The 25086-nt window shown below is 40.3% G+C and overlaps 2 protein-coding genes across 2 annotated transcripts in view; both read right to left on the bottom strand.

Annotated features, from left to right (window-relative positions):
* Positions 1-10630, bottom strand: part of si:ch211-196i2.1 (collagen alpha-1(I) chain) — a 120948-nt gene extending 110318 nt beyond the window's left edge. Inside the window, exon 1 of the mRNA XM_058051856.1 lies at positions 10363-10630. Within this exon, the coding sequence (XP_057907839.1) occupies positions 10363-10537 (175 nt within the window). The 5' untranslated portion in view covers positions 10538-10630. The remainder of the gene's footprint in view (positions 1-10362) is intronic.
* A 961-nt stretch (positions 10631-11591) lies between these two features.
* Positions 11592-25086, bottom strand: part of cacna1bb (calcium channel, voltage-dependent, N type, alpha 1B subunit, b) — a 177306-nt gene continuing 163811 nt past the window's right edge. The window contains exons 51-53 of the mRNA XM_058052322.1: positions 24188-24449; positions 21549-21766; positions 11592-20040 (exon numbers count right to left, since the gene is read on the bottom strand). Of these exons, the coding sequence (XP_057908305.1) occupies positions 19495-20040; positions 21549-21766; positions 24188-24449 (1026 nt within the window). The 3' untranslated portion in view covers positions 11592-19494. The remainder of the gene's footprint in view (positions 20041-21548; positions 21767-24187; positions 24450-25086) is intronic.

Raw genomic sequence — 25086 nt, 5'->3', positions numbered from 1 at the left:
TTCAGCGGCAGAGAATGTAAGTGATGGACGGAGTCGGGCTATGTTCTTAAGATGAAAGAATGCAGTCCGGGTTAACTGTTTGATGTGGGGTTCAAATGAAAGGGTGGGGTCTAGGAGGATACCAAGGTTGCGGATGAGCGGGGATGGAGTGAGGGTGGCGCTGTCAAATTGAAGATGGAAATTATGGGTGGGCGCCGTGGTGTTTTTGGGACCGATGATGATAATATCTGTTTTGTCACTATTAAGTTTGAGAAAATTTTGTTCCATCCAAGTTTTGATATCAGCTAAGCAGTTGGTGAGGGTGGAGTAGATGTTGGAGTTGATGGAGGTGGTAGAAATGTATAGTTGAATATCATCAGCGTAGCTGTGGAAATTGAGGCCATGTCGACGGATGATATTGCCAAGTGGAAGGATGTAGAGGATGAAGAGAAGAGGACCAAGCACCGAACCTTGGGGAACACCTTGAGGTAAAGGGGCTATGGAGGAGGAGCAGCTATTTATGTGCACAAACTGTTGACGGTTGGTGAGGTATGATTGGAGCCAAGACAGAGCAGAATCGGTGATATTGAGGCTGGTTTTGAGGCGGGACAGGAGGATAGAGTGGCTAATGGTGTCAAAGGCTGCGGTGAGGTCTAGGAGGATGAGGATGGTAAGATGGCCGGAATCGGAGGAGAGAAGAAGATCATTGGTGATTTTAAGAAGAGCTGTTTCAGTGCTGTGTTTGGGACGGAAACCGGACTGGAAGGATTCAAACAGGCTGTTGGAGTTGAGGTGAGATTGAAGTTGAGCAGCTATGACACGTTCAAGGATTTTGGACAGAAAGGGGAGGTTGGATATGGGACGGAAATTGGAGAGGTTATTGGGATCGAGACCAGACTTTTTGAGTGTGGGGGTGATTGCCGCCAGCTTGAGAGACTGTGGGACGGATCCAGTGATAAGGGAGGAGTTAATGATACTTGTGATCAGCGGGGAGATGATGTGGAGGCAGGGTTTGATGAATGAAGAAGGGATAGGATCCAGGGAGCATGTTGGAGTCTTCATACCGGTTAGTATTTTAGTGAGTTGCACGGGTGAGATAGGTGTAAATTTGGAGAGTCGTTGGGTGGAGCCAGATAGTGGAGGGTCAGGAGGAAGCGAGTGAGTCGAGGGGGGGTTTAGGGAGCTGTATATTTTGGTAATTTTGGACTGGAAGTAGGTTAAGAAGTTGTTGCATTTGGTGGTGGTGAAGGATGAGGAGGAGTTGTCATTTGGCTTTAGCAGTGTGTTGATTGTTGAAAAGAGGGATTTAGGATTGTTGGAACTAGATATAATCAGATTGGAGTAGTATCGTGAGCGGGCAGTGTTTAAGGCATCTTTATATTGCTGTAGAAAATCTGTGTAAGCTTGAAGATGAACAGTTAGGCCAGATTTCTTGTACAGTCTCTCAAGCTGGCGTTTACGGGTCTTCATATTATGGAGCTGAGGGGTGTACCAGGGGGCAGTGTGGGAGAAGGAGACCAGTTTGGTTTTTTTAGGGGCCAGTTCATCAAGACAGGAGGAAAGGGTATTGTTGTAGTAGGAGACAAGTTCAGAGGGGTCCTCAGACAGCGGGGGAGGGGAGATAGCAAATTTTGTGGTTAGAAGTGAGGTAAGGGCATGAGGGTTGATGGATTTGAGATTCCTGAAGGTTATTTGACGTTTGATTTTTGAGACACTAGGAGATGTGTGTAAATCAAATGTGATGGCCAGATGGTCTGATATGTGCAGGTTATGGCTAGTGAGGTTGTGAATATTGATACCAGTAGTGCAGACAAGATCCAGGATGTGTCCTCTGGTGTGGGTGGGGAAGTTAACTTGTTGAGTGATGGAGAAACAGCTGAGAAGATCAAGGAATTCTGTCGCAGGTTTGGAGTTGGAATTGTCAATATGAAGGTTGAAATCACCGAGCAGAAGGATGGATGATGAGATTGCATTTAATTGGGTGATGAGGTCCGTAAAATCTGATAGGAAAGAAGAGTTTGGTTTTGGGGGGCGATAGATGACAGCAGTGACAAGGGGGGATGGACCGGACAGTTTGAAGGCAGTGAATTCGAAGGAGTGAACATTTTGGAGGGATATTGGAGTGACTTTGATGTCCTTTTTATATATGACTGCTGTGCCACCGCCACGTCCGTCGGGACGGGCGTTTTCAAGGTAAGTAAATCCAGGAGGTGTTGCTTGGTTTAGGGAGAAATAGTCCAAAGGTTTGTGCCAGGTTTCTGTCAAACAGAGGAAGTCCAGTTTATTGTCAGTGATGTATTCATTTAGAATGAGAGCCTTGTTGTTGAGAGAGCGGACATTTAGGAGGGATAATTTGAGATTATAAGAGTTCATCATTTGATCTTGGCTGCGGGAGAGTGGGCGGAGATTTATTAAATTTGCATGTTTATTGTTGTAATAGCGGAGTCCAGTCGGGCGGTATGACCAGTGGGATGGGATCTTGTTTGTAGGTGAAAGAAAAGGCTGAAAAGTACAGCAAGCAGTAGCAGGGTGCAGTGAACGCTGTGGCCTGCAGGAGGAGCTGTGGGTAAAATTGTAGCCGGATATGGAAGAAGAAAAAAAAGATAGATTATGATTATGATAGATTCTGTGCTGTGTCTTTTCACAACTGCATGTTTGTAAAGCTTCTGCGTGTTAAATTGCCTTCTGTTATCACTTAGTACATCTCAGTACATCTGCTCCACATTTTCTCACCTTGCACCATGTCACCACAGCATTACAACTACACTCACCAAAATTGTATTCCATAAAATGAACATCAACTCCTTAAATTCTAATATAAAACACATATAAATACATGCATACACATTTTGAACAATTTGGATTTGAACATTTTGGACAATTTGTCCAACAAGTGGTTTACCGCAATCCTCTTCTTTTTAGACTTATTCAGTGTGGAGAACACTACAGTATACTCATGCTACAACATACAGGCCTCTGTCTGGTAAAGGAAATTTTAATGGGCTCCAGATGAGAGCTCTGTGGTACACCAAGAACCACCATTTCATCATTTCTTTGGATGCCAAGACACGCATCTGCCGTCATCGTGGCAATGACATCATGAGTAGAATTGTTTGTTGTGTTTTCGGTCATGTTTAGTCTCGGGTTAATGCCATTAATTTGAATGCCAACCAGAATTGTTGATCTAAATGTCTCAATGCCTGTCAAAATTCACAATGCATTTATAGTTGAAAGTACCAAATAGTCTTACTTGGTTCCAGACCTGACCATGATAAGCCAATTTGGCACATCTAAATATGTTTTTTTTTAACATTATTACAGCGCTCTAGCCATGAAATAACGCCCCTGTAGACAACCTTACACTTGCATTACCCTCTGTTATAGGCAATCAAATACATACACTCACACATGATAGCATTGGGAGACTTCCTTGATGTTCCTTTTTTACTTTTTACTGATTTCTGTAAAACAATGTACCATTACTGACACCTAGTCACTAATGTAGAACTGAACGAGTCGTCTGAATGCCTTATATTTGTATTTTAGTTTGGTTAGCCATTTTATGATTGAGGAGAAGGCTCCATGTTGACAAAGAAGAGAAGTATGCAGATTTATCCTGTACACAACTTGAGATTTATAGACTATTTCAGATCTGCCAATGTTATGAGTACCTCACTATGCTGTCTTCGGGCGAGAGGCGGGGTACACCCTGGACTGGTCGCCAGCCAATCACAGGGCACATATAGACAAACAACCATTCACACTCACATTCATACCTATGGCTAATTTGGAGTGGCCAATTAACCTAGCATGTTTTTGGAATGTGGGAAAAAAACGGAGTACCCAGGGAAAACCCACACATGCACAGGGAGAACATGCAAACTCCACACAGAGATGGCCGAGGGTGGAATCGAACTCTGCGAGGCCACTCAAAAAAATAAATTTAAACTCGAGATGGCCGAGGGGAGATTCATACGTCATCAAGGCTATTTGTTGAGTTTTCATTGGCTGTGTTGGCAATACTTTCGTTTCAGTGGGATGATAAAGTGTATTATAATATATGTTATGTATTACAAATATTAATAAATGAATATAATTTTTAGTTCTGTAATCAACAGAAGCTGCTTTTAAAAAAGGTTGTACTAGAATGCATACCTATCTCGTGCTGAGAGCTCACAAAGTTTGAAACTTCACAGACTTGTCAGATGGGGTGAAGGATCGGAGTTGAGTTACATTCTTGCTGATACTGTTCAGTGTTCATGTTGTCAAGATGTCAAATCAAATCCGCTTTGACAATGACGGTGTAGTGGACAAGATAAATCGCTTGCTGTGGAATTTTTCTTCAGGAATGAACATGTAAATGGTGGTAATCATTTATCAATCTAGAGCAGTGATTTTCAACCACTGTGCCGCGGCACACTAGTGTACCTTGAGAAACCGTCAGGTGTGCCGTGAGGAATTATCCAATATCACTTTTTATAATTAACATTTATTAATCATCATTTGCAAATATTATGTCAATAGCCATGAATATATGGACCCAAATATTACAATTGCATTTGGTTTATTTGCTCAAACGAAAGAATTGAACAGGGATGGAGTATTCTTTTAACCAATCCGATTGAGGTATCTTGTACCCGCTCAAACGGGAAGTTGTCAGGGTGCCTTCTTCTTCGTGGTGTTTTTCTTCTTCTGTTGTTTATTGGCGGTTGGCAAGCAGCTTTCGTATGCATTAGCGCCATCTGTGAAACAGAATCTAAACCCTTCTATACTTTATTCACAAGTGCAGTTTTATTAAAAAAGAAAATATATATCTATATAAAACATGTCCTGAGTTTAATTATAAAATATTAGCAAGATTGAATTTGATCTTTTCCTGTTTAAATTTATCCCGGGTGCGTTCTTTCAGCGCATGCTCAGATATGACGTAACACGCAGATCCAGACGTTCTTCAGTTTTAAAACTGGAGGCCAGCAATCGGCACTGGACTAAGCAAAGTTTGTTTTTGATTCAAACTAAATTTCAAGACTGGACAGACGAAAAACTGTCAATACGGAGTTATTCCAACAAGTGAAAGAAAAACTTGGGGAAGCCGGTATCACGTGATGTTGATGTTTACGTTTTACTGGGCATGCCCCATTGACTATTCTGGTTGATTTTCACGGCGCATGTAGACAAGAGATTGGAATATTCCTTTCCATGGATACCATTGTTTCCCGAAAGGTCATTCGGAAAGAGAAAAACTGGTCATGTAAAAACGTGGCTACTGTGGAGTGTCTGTGGTGTAAAGACTGGCAGAGCAATGTAATATTGGTCCGTGTGGCAACACCTACCTTGTTCCTCCGATATTATTGATGCACGTGTGAGGTCGTGGTGACATTTTGTAACATTTTTGGTTAGTGGTGTGCCACAAGATTTTTCCAATGTAAAAAACATGCCGTGGCTCAAAAAAAGTTGAAAAACACTGATCTAGAGGGAAAATAACTGATGGAAAAAAAATGGTTGGTCGAGTAGTAGGTTGTAAAGCCATTTTCAATGGGTGGCGGGTTTTTAACAGGCAAAATAAAAACAAAATATTTATAAACATTGCATAGAATCCATACTAAAAGTGTGCACACGGGCAAAAACTGAAAAAGGCGTACACAAAAATATGTTAAAAGATATGGTAAGGGTACACCTGCATGCACTTTTCCCTTTATAAATCAATGAATGAGGTACTTTGCTTTACTGCAATCAACCATTACTTAATGGTTGCATTTTGCTTGGTTCTTCTGAATCACCACTGCTGAGACGTCAAAGATGAAGAAGCAGAACTTAGTTGGAGAGCTGGAGGGCCATAAAAAAAATCATACTTGGAGGACATTGCAGTGGCATAACCAGTAGCAGTTATAGCTATGGGCCATATAGGCAATTGCCCAGGGGGCGCAGTGGAAGGGGAAACAAAATAAAATCTATTTACTAACGCTCAGCGAGTCAGCCAATGGCAGATGGGCACCCTCTACAGGCAAGATATTCACGCCTCTGAAAGTGACCAAACATCCACAATGTGATGGGGATGAAACCAAGCAAATTTTGCGAGGGGGCGGGTACCGCTTTACCTCAGTCTTCAGGTTAGGTAAAAAATGGAAGTGGTACAGTAATTGCTCACAACAAATTGTCAAATAATTGTCAAAAATTGTTAAAGGGGAACCTACTATACTTTTTCCACTTTTCTGACCTATAAATGTCATTAGAATGTTGTATTCTCGTGTTAAACGATGCCAAAGTTTCAGATAATGGGATTTGCACATTTGGAAGCGAGCCCTGAAGGAAGTTTGGGATGGCTCAAAACGCTCGGTTTCAAAGGGCGTTGTAAAACTGGAATTTTGTAATGTCACAGATGGGCGTCTGTGAAAGCTCTGCTTCTGTGTTTGTGTTATTAGCAGTGGCTCGCAGGAAGTGTTTCTTTGGAAGTAAGGGAAAGCCACATTTGTTTACAATTCCTAACGACGCCACCATCAGGCACAAGTGGTTCGAGTTCCTGATTCCCTACCAGCAAAAGAATAATATTTTAATCTGAAACGGCATTTCACACTGGATTATACTGTGTAATGTTTTATGGCTTTAATGTGAGAAACGTTTTACAGTACAGATGACGTCTTGTCAGTTTGTAAATGGAAAAAAAGTATGAGATGCATGTTTATTTCTTTCATTTTTTGAACATAGCTCGTCTTGGCCATAAAAACACATTCTCCACACACAGAACGTACTTTCGTGACGGCCCTTCAAAACAAGAGTATGATAAAAAATATCTTACATATGCAGTTGGAATTGCATGGGTGACTACATCTTCCTTCATCACAAACACAGGCTTTAGTAGCAATGTGTGCAGAGGGCGACATCCCTTGGAAAAGTCAGCCATTTTGCTACGAAGAAATAAATGTGCTTGACAATTTGGGACAAGTGTGTTACAGTTTGCAATTTAGTCTGCGTGACAGTTTGATTTGTTTAACCTTTTGTACCGTAGTTCCTGTTTCTATGCCATTATTTTGTTGACACTTCCTGTGTTGCTCAATTCTGTTTGTTCCAGACTTTTTCACACAACTGCCTCCAACTTGTCTTTGTCTATTTAAGTCAGGTGCGCGCTTCTCCTCGTGTCATTGTCTATTAATGGTAATGGTTTTATTTCATTTGAACATGCATCAGATTACAATTGAGTGCATCACATAATCAGTTCACAGTTCCACATGTCCAAAAGGAGTAGGAAGAAGCAAAGCTTATTAAATCCTACCCCTCCATCTGGTACTTTTACAATCAGTAACTGTTACATTTGTTCACTTCCTGCTTTCCATAATACAGGGTTGTTTTTTTTTTTTTTTTTAATAATGTACCTCGTACCAAAGTAGGAGGTGATATGACCATCCAATGACATAATGTGTACCATAGTAAGTGTCAATATAGTGATATATATAGCACATCATGACTGGTTCAAGACTCTTCATCCTTGTATTTAGCAAGCATCAACTGCTTGTATTGTTTCTTGAATTGGCTCATCGTTGTGCATTGTTTGAGGTCCTTACTCAATCCATTCCATAGTTTGATTCCACATACTGAAATGCTATGGCTTTTTAACGTAGTCCTAGCATATAAGTGTTTCAAATGTACTTCTTCCCTGAGATCATATTTCTCCTCTCTTGTAGAGAAGTATTGGATGACATTTTTAGCTAATTGGTTGTTTTTAGCCTTATGCATTATTTTAGCTGTTTGAAGATGAACTATATCAGCAAGTTGAAGTATTTGTGATTTTAGAAATAAGGCGTTAGTATGTTCTCTGTAGGCGGCATTATGAATTATCCTTACTGACCTTTTTTGCAGTACATTTAGTGAGTGAAGATTGCTTTTATAGTTATTAGCCCATATTTCCACACAATAAGTAAGATATGGTAGAACCAGAGAGCAATAAAGAGTGTGGAGTGAAATAATAATAATAATATACATTTTTCACCTACACTTGGTCCGGCTCTCTGCATCCCAGGGTCGCATCGCAGCACATTTTATACAAGACTGAGCTGAATTAAAATTGTATACAGTTTTATACATTCCCTAAATATTGTGATACATGCTAAGGTCCATATCACCCAATCCTAATTTGCATGATCTACTTCAGTTATTGAGTACGTTTTAGAACAGACATTACGTTAAAATCACGAACCAACCTATTTGTGGAGCAAGCCCAGGCAAAGCAGACTAAAGCAGGACAGACAGAATATTACACTGTATTACATAACAATCACAACACAGTTAGGTGCAGATTGAATGTTCAGTGTGAAACATGAGACCTGGATTACTCAACAAGCATCGCTTACTAGTCTCAGCTATAGAACATACAGATGACAGTAATGAGGAAATGTGCCTACACCAAAGCAGGAAAATAAACATTGTGATGCTGTGGAATTCAGACGTGACTCACTCAGGCGCCTGGCAGAGTGCCAATGTGAGATGAATTTCAACAGGTCATGAAGAGATTATGGAAGTTAATCACAGCTCCGATGCAAAATGTAAACCTCACAGTATGTGCATTTCTGTCACTGTCAACAATGCTGAGAAAACAAACATCGATGAGAGAACCAAGCTGTGGGGATGTTGTGTTTAACTTAGTCTGGATGGCACTGCGAACATTTTCTGTTCCATTTAATATAAGTGGATTTAACGTGGCCAATAAGAACCCAATGAGAACCAAATACTTTGTGAAAGGTTGCAACAGACCGTGATAGGTATATAATTGAATGTCAGATCTTAAATATATGCTAAGTGCATGTAATAATGCTAAGAGTCCACTGAGCCGGCACCAGTTGGTGCCAGTTCGCGCCAATGCAATTTGCTGTGGTGCCGAGTGCCACTAATAAGGTGCCGAGTGGCGTGCAGTGGCTCAAACTGTCTCCCAACTGGCTCATGGTGGCCTGTAACGGCAACAAAAATTTAGTTTGGCGACGAGAAAATTAAAAAAATTTAAAAATCTTAGTCGCGTCACTTGCATCAAGCGATTGCCACGAAGTGTCCACCAAGTGGAACTAAATGTCACAAACAATCCGCCTATTGGAATCCACTGGAATGTAATGGCGCGAGCCAAGTTGCGCCAATGATGCTAGGAGTTTATTGGGCTGGCGGCAGTTGGAGCCAGTTCACGCCAAAGATTATGTGATTGCCGCATAATCTTTGGCGCGAACTGGCACCAACTGGCACTAACTGGCACCAACTGGCGCCGGCCCAGTGGACTCTTAGCATAACACAGTTAGTCAGTGCATGTAATTGGCTCGTTAAACAGTAGCCTACCAGAAAAGTAATTTGTCACCGTCTTTATCATCCTCCTGGGAACTAAAACCATTAGAGTCATCTTCATCTTCTTCAAGAGCTTCACAATTCCTTCATCACACACTTTGTCAGTCTCTGTCTCTCTTTTATTGTCGCTCTCAGTGTGACTTTTGTCTGGATACTAATCAGCTCACTCCTTGAGCGATCCTATTCGTCACGCATTTGTGATCATGGATTTTTTATACCCTATAAAGAAAGACACAGCATAATTCTAAATTCACTCAATGTTCCCCCCCAGCATCACTTGTTAGCTCCGATGATTTTTTTCATCATAGTTCTACTTCTGTCGAGCTCCATGCAGTCCAAACAGAAGCTTGATCAAACTTACTTCGGACTTGTCAGATCAAGTATAATATAAGCATCCAATTCACTAAATCCTGAAGCTGCACTCTAAGCATCATGGGAACTGTTGTTAGTTAAAAAAAAAAAGTAGCAGCTTATACATTATCTGACATTATGGACTTATGTTGAAGCATGGAAAGTTTTATGTTTCAAAGACAAGCTTAATGTCAACATTTCCAAGTTCCAAGTGTGAAGAAGACTTGTGTTTGGTACCTGTCAAAAGTTTGTTCATTTGAATATTTGACTCGCACTCATATAAACAACTGAAAATGTGTTTTGTTGTTTGTCGCACACAATGATGCAAGGTAAGCTTTTCCAATATATCCATTTTGTTTGTGAAATTAAAAAAACAAAAACAAAAGCACAATCTCCCAACCCAACACTGCCACAAATACATCACAGTCCTGTGGAATGTTTGATTCTACCTTTGGCATATGGGGGACTTGAACAAGCTGTACAAAAGTCAGCTATAGGAACAAATAAACTACCGATTTCACATCCATTGTTGGATAATATAGCTAAACACTGTTTAAAGTGAAGAAAACTACTTATGAATGAATGTTAAATCACATTACACTATATCAATCAGATTCTATTATTATTATTATATTCTGGTTCACGGAAAAAAAAAATCAAAAATACCCATACTGCATTTGAGATAATTTGTTAAATGATGGCGGCTCCATTTACCTGTCTGCAGCTTCCCGGAACCGAACTCGCTGCCATAATCAGAATCAGCTGGTACATGTTCGGGTGAGCTTGTTCCCATTGTAATGAGCCCGAGAAGGCAAAGTGTCCACTTAAGCCACACGCACAACATCTTCTTCAGTCCTTCGCGTTGTGGATACATGTGTATCAAACACATGTATCACATGTAAACAAAAATTAAAAACACTTGCCGGTCGTCTTCACCTGTCCTCCTCGTCCTCATTAATAGCCAACTTCTGTTCTCTCCTCCATAAACACCAGCACTCGGCAACAATATGCCCGCCCACTTTTTCTTTTGTGACCAATCAATATTCTGCATGTCTCCGCCCATATCATTTGACATTGTACTTTGCCTACAATTCACTGTTGGACCCTAAGTATGCCCCGCCTACTTTTTCTTTTGTGACCAATCAATATTCTGCATATGCCTCCGCCCATTTCATTTGACATTGTACTTTGCCTACAATTCACTGTTGGACCCGAGTATGCCCCGCCTACTTCTTCTTTCGTGACCAATTAACATCCGAGTAAGATTTCCGGTAAAATCTATTCACTTTTGGACCGAAATAAACTAGAATCAAACCATATCAGGAAGTATATTTTAATGTATGTTGAGATAAATTAATTTAGCTCGCTACTGTGGTGTTAACAAATGAAACGTTTTTGTTTTTGTTAGCAGACCAAAGTTCACTATACTGGATACTAAAATAATTACATTTTGTACTACATTGTGTATTCAGCCTTTAATATACAGTAATTCCTCTGATATAATCCCTTTAATATACAGTAATATGACCTATTTTCTTGCCTAAATTAAGCATTTTGATATGAAGTATTCTACACTGGTCACTAGGTGTCAGTAATATTATCTATATATGATAATATAATATAATATATCTCTAACACCAAGTACTGTTGCGGCCGTATCAGAACCCCCAACATCACTTCCTGTCCGCCCCCCAATCAGCTCCTTTAGCACTTCATGTAAACACATTTACAGCAACACACACCAGTACAAGTCTTATTTACTGTATTTCTTAGTTGACGAATTTACTCTAATGTGTACTATACTGAGTATTACGAGTGTAAAGGACATTTTAAAAAATTACCACACGCTCCCCGCACCCTAACATGACTACTCCGCTATGAGAAGCACTGCCTTGATGCAATTTTTAGTCACATACAACAGCTATTTCATAATCATACTTCTTTATTCAAGGATGTATACTTTATACTACAAAATCTTTAGGTACAGTATACAGTATGACTGTGCAAGAGACAGTCATGTAACAGATCAGGCAGCGAAGGATTGAGCCACTTTAGAACCAATCTGCAAGAGCATATCCACATTTGTTGGGGGGGGGGGACGGGGGGACGGGGGGGGGGGGGGGCAGGTTCTGTGACTGTTATTCAAGTTCAGGTCATCTACACATTGAGTGTGTAGAGTATCAGAAATACAACAAAATGTATTAAAAAAAACAATGGTAGACAAGTAACAATGCATTTTTGTCCCTTTTTTTTTTTTTTTTTGCACATGCACATTTGTCAGAACATGCAAATAAGACATGTTGAAAGAAGCCAGAGTAAACATATTTGAAGAACTTTGGCACCCTGTTCAAGTTAGAGGTCTGAAAACAGATTTGGAAAACATTAAAAGCACAAGTCCAACACATCCTCACAGTTTATCATTATACCAATTTTGACACCAGACGTTACTTTTTACTGTAGTTTCATTTGGGGTCTTGGTTATCATGATGGCTGTTAATTGATCTGGGAATAGTAGCCAAGTCAGCCGCTCCACAATCTTATTTTTTATTTGAAATACATGACTATTAGGTCCAAGATTTTATTTTACAGACACAGTCGGGGGGAAAAAAAACACACATGGCAAACCTTTACCAAGATTCTACCATGAGGGCACAGTGGAACATCCAAGAACTACCCTTCAAAAGTGAGCTTGGTTGATGCCGTTTAGGGGACGGATTTGATTACTGGCACCAATCAAACGGCCCAAAGTGGAAATAAACACAACGCAATAATACAGTGGAACTCGTTTAAGTTGACTGACAGACACGTGACTTTTGCCAATATTGGAATAAAAATCACATACATTCGTAAAAAGACAATATTGAGTAGACACATTGACCATGCTTTCAGACATGCACAATAACAAAAACACCTTAAAACCTCAACATTTTTGGTCCTACGTATAGTACTCTAAAAAAATGCGGGGTTATTTTTTTAAACCAACCGCTGGGTTGAGCCTGTTGGGTCATTTAATTGGGTTATTTTTATTGAATTGGGTATTCTGAGAACCCGATTTGTTGGGTTATCTCTGTTGGGTATACTTTAAAAAGTAATTCAGAGTATCTGTTGACACCACTTGATTTAATACATAAATGCAATGTAAAAAATGCAATTAATTGATTTAGATAAACTTACATGAACTTAATTTAGCATGTCATATACACTCAAATTTTATTGTTGGTAAGTTTAAAACAAAATTCAAGTTGCCATGACTTTATGGAATTAGCTTGGTAACATCATTTTTCTCAACATTAACCTTTTCCATTTTAAGACAGTGCAGGAGGCTGGACCAACATTTCATGGTGAGTATGTATGTATTTGTAAATGTATTTCTAATTGTTCTACTGAAGTGATGGGTTTAAATTAGTCACAGTAGATTTTCATTGAGAAAAGTCAAATTTAGGTTGTTTAACCGTGCGACTGCTAGCTTCTATAGCACTGTTAGCACATCTTAGTTGTATTCTTCCCCTGAGCTAGTTTAGACATGTAACTGCTACCTACAGCAGCTGTTACAGCCACATTTTTTCTGAAAAAAAAAAAAAAATTATATATAAAGTTATATATATATAAAGTTACTGCTACTTAAATCCTTTTTGGGTTTCAAGCAGGAGGTGTCAGAAAAGTTACCACAGGGCTAACTAGCTTGTGGCGGCCAAGCGTTCATAGCGACGTCGTTTTTTGATCCTCCGATGACGGCTCTTCCTATCATTGTGAAGCAGAATTCACCAAGCGTTGGATTGTTCACCCACTAATATGGAACGTGAGCTGGGATTAGACCGTCATGAGACAGGTTAGTTTTACCCGACTGATGATGTGTCGTTGCAACAGTAATTCTGCTAGCTAAATCAAGTAAATCAAGCTGCTACTTAAAAAGCTGTGTGCATTGTTATTATAATTAAGTAGACAACAAATTAAACTACTTTGAATAAAATGATTAAGTCAGTTGACTTAACATATTTTTTTGAGTTATGAACTTAAAAACTTGTCCCCATGACAACAATTATTCAGTAAGCATTACTTAAAATAAGCTTTGAGTGAAGACTAAAAGCTAATTCGTGCAATGCAATATTGTTTCTTGGTTCAAGGCAATTTCAAATTAAGTTGTCCTAACTAAGAAAGACTAATGGAAACTGTTGAGTTGATTTTTTTTGTTGAGGCTAAACATTTATTTTTTGAGTGTACTATGTTATTAGCTGCTGGGTTGCGATTCCCATTATGTTGTGTTGGGTTATGTTATGTTGTGTCCGCCCACGAACTTACTTTGTTCGGACTGCACTTTTCATCTGAGAAGACGAATTTTTGTTACATACCCACTATTTGTTTACCGTAGAATTAACTTTATATTTTTATATAAAGCTTCATATAGTTGATAAAATGTAAGTTTGTGAAGCACTGTTGAGTACTAGCTTCAGGAATCGATTGGTAACGTTAGCAAACTTCCATTCCCTCCAAAAGTGGCAAGCTAACATGTTCGCCGGCTAGCTATGTAGGAACCAAACTATTTTGTTGAAATTACAAAAGACATGCATTATGCTTTGAAGGTAATCAAATAATAATGTTAACACTATCACATTATATAAAACCTCCCGTTTTTCCTGGGAAAAACATATTTTGCCCATCTTTCTTATTTTTATTGTCTTTACACTAGTGGTTGACTGCGTATGTTGGTACTGACTTAAGCAGGCACTTTTTAGTAATAAGAAGAACATGGTGGACTATGACTTATACTGCAGATTTTTTTTGTTGAAATATGGTCTTTTTATTACCAAAAAATCCATCCATCCAACCATTTTCTACCGCTTATGCTCACGAGGTTCGCGGGTATGCTGGAGCCTATCCCAGCTGTCTTTGGGCAAGAGGCAGGGTACACACTGGACTGGTCGCCAGCCAATCACAGGGCACATATAGACAATTTGGAATCGCCAATTAACCTAGCATGTTTTTGGAATGTGGGAGGAAACCGGAGTACCCGGAGAAAACCCACGCATACACGGGGAGAACGTGATACACACAAAACACAATACCACACACGGTGTCTTGTGTTTACAGAAGTAAACCCCACTGCGTGGTCCTGATGCATTTGTGTATTTCACATAGGAGATCATCCTAGATCAATTTAAATGAGTTCCAGTGTAAAAAGCATCTGGGGAAGTCAGTTTGCCTTTAATGGCAATAGTCTGTACAAATCTCTGTTTATATAGAGACCCACTCGAAATGTAAGGATTTTGATACAACACTCATCATTTCCTATCACACACCATGCGGCGACTGTGCCAAAGGATTCACCCTAAAAAGCTACAATGCCAAAAAAAACATAACAACGTCAACAATAATTGCTTCCAGACCCAGGAGGGGCAAGGGGCAGTTGGATGTCTGGCAAACATGTCCTGAACTATCACAAGTTTGAACTCTGAGTTAAAATAAATGATGATAAAGCAATCTTAACATGATAAGTCTGAGCCAAGACCTCATCCATTTGTGGGGCAGACATTTTCTAGGTACAGTTCCAAAGTCCTGCAGTGATCCATCTCTGTTACAGAATGTATCTCTGCAGGCTAACAGTCACTGAGTGATGCATGGAGACAAATATCTGGATCACTAAAACGACTCGGCTATGGTGTGACTGAAATACCCTGAGATCTGGGTGATCTGCCAGTAAATAAAGTGGAAAAGCTAGAATCGTTTTAGCAACAACACAGCCACGGTTGCCGGAGGAGAAACCCGTAGAGGACTTAGTATCATGCGTGTTACATATTCACTCTACAGTGACACACGAGTCAACAACGTGATCATTTTTAAAGAATCAAGCTAATATTTCATATGTGGAAAAAAAAGATACTGGAATCTTTGTTTTAGGTCTGGACAGATGCACACCAATAAAACAAACTCAACTTTTGCTGACTCCAAGTAAAAACAACATACTTTTATATTGTAGGTGTCATATGTCAACATTCATACAACAAGTGGTCCTCGGGTTATGTAAGAGTTCTGGCCCTAACCGGTGAGGGAAGCCATGTTTTAGTGTCCATCAAGAATGATATGAAAACAGGAATAACGAAAGAATTCAATACTTTATGACTGTAGTTGTAATGGTTTTTAAAAAATATATATGATCTCAGGCTAGAATGGAAGAATATCCTCCTTTACTCCTCCCCAGATTGCAACAGCGCACAGAATCCATGACTCGTCAAGCATTCATTCAATTACCTTCATCCTCAATAATGGTTGACTTATGGTTCACTTGTGCAGTTAGGACCAAAGAGCGGACAATATTGGTGATCTTTTTTATGATGTTTATTTCCTTTTTTAGTGAACTGCTGCTTGGACTAAATTTCATGTACGGGAATGGGTCCCCAACTACAGACCATCGTAAACCGAGGACCACTTGTAATTCAAGGTGAACGCACTTGAATGTCTTGAATGCACGTGTTTATGTAGATACATAAACATTGCTAACAAATCCATGATCATCACTTTTGATAGAGGAGGACTTTTTTTGTGTTGCTATGCTATTTTCAAAATGGCACTTTTATCCTTTTGCAGACTTTTTCCTACCAATGGACTGGCAGTGTGTTGGAAGAAAAAGGCAAATGCTTAGCGCACACCCTTTAGTAAATGTACAGAAACCATTTTATGATGTTCAAGACCTCGGCATGCACTACATTACTGACTTTGCATCTTTCATTTGGATTCAAAGTACAAGATTCAGTGTATAAAACAATTATATATATATATTTTTTTTTTTGCAATGACTCAGTTGCAACCACTTTATGTTGTCCACTTAACTGTGTACATAGTTACATGCTTGACTGCGTGTTCAGCCCACTCCAGCCACTAAAGAAGATGGATGGACACACATCTTGTAAAATGAGGCACTTAGTATTCGGCCACATGTTGTTGTAAAATTGTTGTCCTTGCCCCCGTGTGGGACAAAGAATTGAACAAAACGTGACCATGAAAGTGGCTCGTTTGTTTCGATTCCCTGGAAGTTGCTCTTTGAACTGTTGGTAGTGGTATTCATCATAAGTGATGGCAGAAAAGTTCCTTTTAAATCCACAAGTATTTGATTCCTTACAAAGATATGAACAGTCCAGAATTTTTTGGTGGTAGTATAACCCGACTGGTTCCACTCTGGGCTCGACAGCGAGAGCGCTGGCTGTCGAGCTAAAAACCTAGCTTGTGAGCTCGAGTTCCAGCATAAATCATCAGGTTTCAGGAAGTTAAGTTAACCAAGCTACATCTGCACAGATACACTGGCTGGAAATACATTAGCATGTACCAGAGAGAAACAGAATATTTATTCATTCATTTTCTGCTGCTTATCCTCACGAGGGTCGCGGGGGTGCTGGAGCCTATCCCAGCTATGTCTGGGCGAGAGGCGGGGTACACCCTGGACTGGTGGCCAGCCAATCACAGGGCACATATAGACAAACAACCATTCACACTCACATTCATACCTATGGACAATTTGGAGTCACCAATTAACCTAGCATGTTTTTGGAATGTGGGAGGAAACCAGAGTACCCGGAGAAAACCCGTGAGAACATGCAAACTCCACACAGAGATGGCCGAGGGTGGAGAAACAGAATATAAAAGACAATAATTAGTATTTGATTGATGGATATAAGTATGTGATCTTTTACCGACCAGTATGAATTCTGACCCATTATGTCCTGTTTATAGTCTTGACCCTTCAGCAAGAAGCCTGGTGAAAAAGAGACCCCTGCCGGCGCAATCATTTAGAAATGGAAGAAATCCCAGATAACAATCCCAGAAACACTCTGGAGTGGTGTAAAGATCATTCTGAAAAGGGTCGGGGGGGTCAGCCCAGAATGGAAAAAATCTCCAGGGTCCTAGGACCAAACATGATAACCATGATAACCAATGGCAAAATACTTTGGCATCAACTGGACTCAAAGTTATTAGGAATGGAATATTTTTCCCCTGTTGTAAATAAATGCTGAGGTACGTCATCGACAACATGATGCATGACCAACAAGGCCATATAGGCTCGAACAAATACGAATACAAATCGTGTCTGTTTATCTGTAGTTTCCAATAAACCAGGCTTAGCTGTCCAACCTAGATCTACTGGACTTTGCTAAACCTTCACTGGCAGCTATCACTATCAACTACAAGAAAACTCTGACCACCGTGCTTACCAATGTTTTGCTTTAGGAGCAAATATTAATTTCCCTCAATCCTATGATTATTCTCATTCATCCAGGTCATTGCATTCTCAGGACTTGGTAATGATCGCAAATAGACTGTACAGGTTTGTCTTAGATGACGTTTCACCTCTCAACAAGCGGTTGATGTTTCCTAAATACAAGGATGAAGAGTCTTGAACCAGTCATGATGTGCTATATATATCACTATATTGACACTTACTATGGTACACATTATGTCATTGTATGGTCATATCACCTCGTACTTCGGTACAAGGTACGTTATTAAAAAAAAAAAATAACTGTATTATGGAAAGCAGGAAGTGAACAAATGTAACAGTTACTGATTGTAAAAGTACCAGATGGAGGGGTAGGATTTAATAAGCTTTGCTTCTTCCTACTCCTTTTGGACATGTGGAACTGTGAACTGATTATGGGATGCACTCAATTGTAATCTGATGCATGTTCAAATGAAATAAAACCATTACCATTACCATTACCTCTCATTGTGGGACAAACAATAGTCTGACTAGGTAGGACAACTCTAGTATTTGTCCTCTAAAAGTAGTGGTATGTCTAGGATACAATGGAGTGGTACTGGTCTTGGACATGACTGATACCAAGGTGGCTGTCCAATGGTGAGATGGTGATGGTGTTTCTCCACTTCTCCACTTTTATGTTTCTCCACAGATTAGGGCAGTCCTACCTAGTCAGATTGGTGTTTCTCCTAGCATGAATTGATGAAACCTGCTCAGATGAGAGGTGAAACCTTTTCTAAGAAAAAACTGAACAACTGAAACGTTGTCGATTCAGTGCCCTAGGAATTTTGACGCTCCTCAGATTGGCTGATGCGATATCTTGACTACAATGATAAATCTCCCATAGGTCCCAAATCTTTCTTCGGATGTCCAACAATTTTTTTGGTTAGTTGCTATGGTGGAATCCATTTAAAGCCTTCTTTGCACTGAAGAAGTCAATGGCGATAACAATACTGCAACACACGTCAACATAAACAGACCCATTTTTCATAGAAATGACCCGATGTCGACAAAAGCGGTTGACTGTATATGTCAACTCGACATAAGCTGGCAGCTTTTTAGTAATAAGACTTGACGAGTTGGTCGACGTAAGATGGTTCCACTGCATATCTTTGTAAGGAACTTATTCGTCAGCAGGGGATCAAATACTTATTTGTCCCAATGTATAGGATGAAGCAAAGATAAAAAAAAACAAAACATGTGGGCATCCATTGAGATCAACAATGAGGCGGTTCAGATGATTTTTTAACATTATCCATACTGTCACACCAAGGTTTTGGCTTCTCGTCTCATCCAACACTAAGACCAAGACGAAAATACTGAAGGGTCTTCAAATGTGCTATCACTTCAGTGCAAGTTAAGGGGTTGAACAAGTCAGCTTTCGTTTTCCTTCGACAAGAAATGATGTATGACGGAGAGTAACAATAGAAAGCTGGAATGAATCTCCCTTTTTCAGCACTTTCAACTTGGCTTCTTTCCACTTTCTCACTGTCTCAGGCTGCTGGCCTCTGACCAGCTCAAGCATACTGAGCTGAGCAACGTGGACGGCCGGCTCCTTCATCAGTGGACAGGAAAAACCTCTCTTCTTCTACCCGAGCATGTTAGCACCAGTCCTCCTCCTCTCTCTCCCTGAGGCTCCCTGTTCCTCTGCCGTTGGACGCCGAGTTGACTCCAAAGGTGAAGTGGTAGCCATTCGGTATGACATCAGCGCGGCCTTGTGCGGCCGCCGCTGTGACGGGCACAGCAGCACTTTCGTGGGAAGCAGAGGTTGTAGCGGAGGTGCCCGCTCTGGCGGTGTGTGACAACAGTTGACTGCTAACGGCGTCCTGGAAGTCATCGGTTTCTTCGAGGACCGCTTGTTGAGAAGTTCCCTGTAGGCTTATATTGGGGTCAGAACCAATGCAGGTGACCGGTACCGGGGACAGGTCATTGTCCCCCTGCAAGCGCTCGTGTTCTGAAAGGCCACGGCTGACACGAGTCTGATGCCCGGCTATACTGGTGCTGGCGGCTGACGGCAGAGGGGAGGACGAAGCAGTCTTGTAGGCCACTGCAGGGCGAGGGGTGAGGGGTGTTTGGGGGAGCTGCCTGCGACCACGGCCGGGTGTGCTTGAACCAGAGGGGGCCGGCTTACCCCCAGTGCTACCATGCTGTAGAAAGAAAATACGACAATGTCGATAAATTAAAGGTAAAACCAGTGACAAAGTATCAGATTTGCAACATCAAATCATATCATGAACATATTCAAAATCATATTCAACTCAGTATAGAATAGATAAATCAGAGTATAGCTCGTTAGCTTGCTAACATGCCATGCTTAAAGCCGTGGCCCTATCGTGTGTCCTGGCAGTGATCCTGTAGCCAACGCAGTAGCAATGTGTTGTACATAAAGGATAAAAGGAGTGTAATGGTGACCATAGGGGTGTTATTTCAAGTCTACAGGGCTCTAATTATGGTAAAAACCATTTAGAACAGGGGTCTCAAACTCAATTTACTTGGGGGCCACTGGAGCTCGGGTCTGGGTGAGACTGGGCCGCATCAGGTTTTCCAAAAAAAACAAAAAAAACAACGCATTTATTAAAAAAACTTTGCTTTGGTTCCAATTTTCTACAAGAAAAGCTCTGATAAAACATTCCACAGTTCTCAAATATCTTACTTTTTATTTTTCTACACAAAATAAGATGAAAAATAAATAAACAAATCAAGAATAAAGAAAATCAATCAGTAATAAATAAATATAAAAATAATAATAAAACGGCAAATAATAAAAACTTAAGAAACCACATATAGTTGGTGGGTAGACAAATTATTTTTTTCAGATTAAAATGAACAAAGCATTATTAGAGCCCTGTAGACATGACAAAACACGACTATAGTCACATTTATACTCTTTTTATTTACAACATATTGCGCAACTGCAGGGTCTTGAGACACATGCTAACTCGCAAACTAGAAAGCTAGCGACCTAAACGGTAGCCTTCAAGTTATTTCCTTTAAATTAAATAGCCAAAAACTTACCACTTCCACACGGATAAGAAGGATAACTATTAACAGTTATTTAACCTTAACATGAACATGAATCAAACGTAATAATTTTTTCTGGGTACATGATACCATACAGCATCCATATCAAACTTGCGCGGGCCGCACTAACATTAAACTTTCATATCAAGGCGGGGGCCTCAAACTAGTGTCCTGCGGGCCACATATAGCCCGCGGGCCGCATGTTTGAGACCCCTGATATAGAAAGTCATAAACAGGTTTTCTTTGCCCTGACTACAAAAATATTTATTCATTCATTTTCAACCGCTTACCCTCACAAGAGTCGTGGGGGGTATGCTGGAGCCTATCCCAGCTATCTTCGGGCGAGAGGCGGGGTACACCCTGGACTGGTTGCCAGCCAATCACAGGGCACATATAGACAAACAACCATTCACACTCACATTCATACCTATGAACAGTTTGGAGTCGCTAATTAACCTAGCATGTTTTTGGAATGTGGGAGGAAACCGTAATACCCGGAGAAAACCCACGCATGCACGGGGAGAACATGCAAACTCCACACAAAAATATTACATTTATTAACATTTAATCTGACTTATTGCAGTCAGGTCGTTATCATTTTAAAGAAATGCACAATCGTGTTAAGGTCACTCACTTGTTTAAGGACACCGGTGTCTTGTCCCTCTCCTGGAGATGTGGATCGGCTTGGACTGGCTGACTTGGCATGACACGCCTCCCTGCAGCTGTAACGTTCCGAGTAGTAGCGTTGCTCCCCTGCAGAGGAGTGATGCCTCCTCTCGTGATGGCGGCTGCGATCACGCTCCCTCGCTCGCTCCCTGGACAAACCTTCAGCTGAAGGGTCAGTGAAGGAGCCTTGGGGTAAAAGTTAGGGCATAGTCACACTTTGGTTGTGAACTTCTCATTAGAACAAACCAATTGTTTCAGGGGAAACCCAACAAACAAAATACACTACGAAAACAGATACAACAAAACCTGCAGAGGTGATTTAGAGGTGAAAACAATATTAAAAAATATAATTAAAAAAACAAATTAAAATAAAAAAAAATAAAAAAATAAAAAATTAAAATATAAAAAATAAATGACAAAAAATAAATAAATCAAACACACATAATAGTGAAAAAGAAAAAAAATAATATCAGAAAGGCAGGAAGTGAACAAATGTAACAGTCACTGATTGTAAAAGTACCAGATGGAGGGGTAGGATTTAATAAGCTTTGCTTCTTCCTACTCCTTTTGGACATGTGGAACTGTGAACTGATTATGGGATGCACTCAATTGTAATCTGATGCATGTTCAAATAAAATAAAACCATTACCATTACAATTACAGCGCTATCTATGAGTGAAAAACTAGCAATTGTTGACCATCTTCTCATTTAGATTTACAATGTTTTGTGATTTCTTGAGGTACTGTGTATGAGTGGAAGATGACAGAAACCCTGTCAAATCAGCATGAGAGAGTTTTAAGGTGTTAGTATATGTTGACTGACGTTGCAAATGCACCCGTCCACCAGTCGTCCCAGCATCACCAAACAGGGGCAACCCCACATAACTCCACTACCTGTGATGATTGAATGTCACTTTCTTCTCTTTCCCTTCACAGTCAATATCTTCCCCTCTCCGTCATATCGTGCATAAAAGAGCCTCTGTCTCATCTGCAGTCCTCCCAACCTGATAAACACACTGCATGTCTATTTAGCAAGACAAAACCAGCTGTGTTATCTCCTGGGCTCTGCACACAGGAACAATACGACTATTCAAAATGTCATGCCTCACCAAAAGGACGTTCTGTCAACTTGACCGTCTACGGTCATGAAAAAAGGATTAGACCACCCTCGGTTCTTAGGTTTCTTGGTTATTTTAATGCCTGGTATAACTAAAGGTACATTCGTTTGGCGAAATATAAAGATGACAATAAAAATAGTTCCATGTTTTTTCTTGATAATAACCAAACTCACTTAAAATCACTTTTATATCAACAGCTACGGCATTGTACTTACAAATAATTCAACCTTTAAAAATAATTTTGTTGTCATCATTGTATTTGTCCAAACAAATGTATCTTGTATCTACATCTTCTATGTACAAATGTATTTCTTCTATACTTTCATTCATTCATTCATTCATTTTCTACTGGTCTACAAGGGTTGTAGGGGTGCTGGAGCCTATCCCAGCTGTCTTCGGGCGAGAGGGTACACCATGGACTGGTCGCCAGCCAATCACAGGGCATATATAGACAAACAACCATTCACACTCACATTCATACCTATGGACAATTTGGAGTTGTCAATTAACCCAGCATGTTTTTGGAATGTGGGAGGAAACCGGAGTACCCGGCGAAAACCCACGCATTTACGGGGAGAACATGCAAACTCCATAAAGAAATGGCAGAGGGTGGAATTGAACTCGGGTTTCCAAGCTGTGTGGCCTGCGCGCTAACCACTCGATCGCCATGCAGCCTTCTTCTACACTTAACAATCCAAAAACTTACCACTTCCACACGCAATGGGAGGTGAAACTTTATTTCACTCTAACATGTCAGACATGCCGTAGCTGACTTTATGACTACATGCAGTGTTAAAGTAATGTAATGTAAGGCAACTTCTCATACATGTTTGTGTCATTGCTGCCACCTACAAACCATAATATTTCATATCACTTGTATTTCTTGGAGTTAGTACCTAGTATTGGATCGATACAAAAATTTGCATTGTCACCCACCCCTACTTTTTTAAAAGATGGAAGAAGCCACCAATATTATTAGGCTGTGTGAACGTGTCAACTCCTTGTCACAACTTACATGATACAAGTCAGTAGCAATCATTCTGTTTTGTTGTCTTGGATTTGAAGCCCAAACCCAAAGATTCTCTGGTGTCTTTTCCTGATTTATGTACACGAGCTTAAAGTTTATTGACTTGGACCATGTGATAATTGTTGATGATGTTAACATCCATGTTGGTGTCCCTCAGGGACGGAGTGCTGAGAGCTACAGTATGATATATAGTGACAGCTATAAAGTGACTCAACATGCGGGGGGGGGGTGGACCACACAACAAGGGGCACATCCTTTTCAAGGGTCCGGCCATTTCTGATCTCATTGATGCGATAACTATCTCTGATGCTCAAGCAGAGGTAATGCGGTCTTTGTTGACGGATTCATGGTATAGGATTGATGCCATACGCTTATGATGAAGAAATCATTATAAATGTGTTACATACAGCAAGAAAATGAAGAGTCTGATGACATCACAGGAAAAACATCGGTTTGTCTTACCAACAGTACTCGGTTGCTGTACAGAAGTTGATCTATCAAGAGACTTCTGCTTTTTGTCTTTTTCCTTATCCCTGCGTCTGTGGCAGCGGTGGTGGTGATGATGATGATGTGCTCGGTCCTGGCCCTGGACCGGGCCTGGTCGTATCGATGATGGAGGGTGGTCTGGCCGTGTCAGGTTGTAGTCCTTTAGAAGGACCTCCTGCTTGTGCTGTGGGGTCAACGAGGAAGCGGATCGTCTTATAGGACTGAGGTCCACAATTGGCTGGGAATTCAAAAGAAGCAGATGACAGAAGTGAAGAGAGCGTAGAGCGGTGGCATGTCGGACGGTGGTCTGACCCAAATCACTCGGACTGGATCATCAAAATAGTCACAGCACGCACAATGATGGGAGACAACTTCCTGTATAAAGACTGCCGTTCTTCTGCACTTTCAAATAGACACCTACGGACTACTAGGACTACTATCTGCATGTTTTGACATTGGAATGGTTTTATTGATAATTTATTGTTAAATGTGGCTGTAGGAAGAGTTCTCCACTTTGTGTTTTGGAAAATGTGAAAGTAAATGAAAGTGGAAATATTTGAAAGATGGCAAATTATGTTTTTTCCTGAACAAGATGAATGTTTGGACGCTGGAATGGTTGAGATATTGAGAAATTCTTTAAATAAGGAATAAGTGATAGCCGGGACGTCCCATATGATTGAATGATTTGAATAAGATGAGAAATGTACAAAGAGTGTTTCAATTTGTGTAATGGAAAATATTAGGAAAAAATGGGAATTTTGGGAATGTGTTGAATTGTTAATTTGTTTGCCCAGAATGTTGAATGAGTTCGATGTTTTAACGGTGGAATTAGTGCAATTATGGAATTAGCGGGGAATTTTGGAAGTTGGACAATT

The sequence above is a fragment of the Doryrhamphus excisus genome, chromosome 2 (assembly GCF_030265055.1).
Source record: "Doryrhamphus excisus isolate RoL2022-K1 chromosome 2, RoL_Dexc_1.0, whole genome shotgun sequence".
In the NCBI taxonomy this organism is placed as follows: domain Eukaryota; kingdom Metazoa; phylum Chordata; class Actinopteri; order Syngnathiformes; family Syngnathidae; genus Doryrhamphus; species Doryrhamphus excisus.
This window is presented reverse-complemented; position numbering and strand designations above follow the sequence as displayed.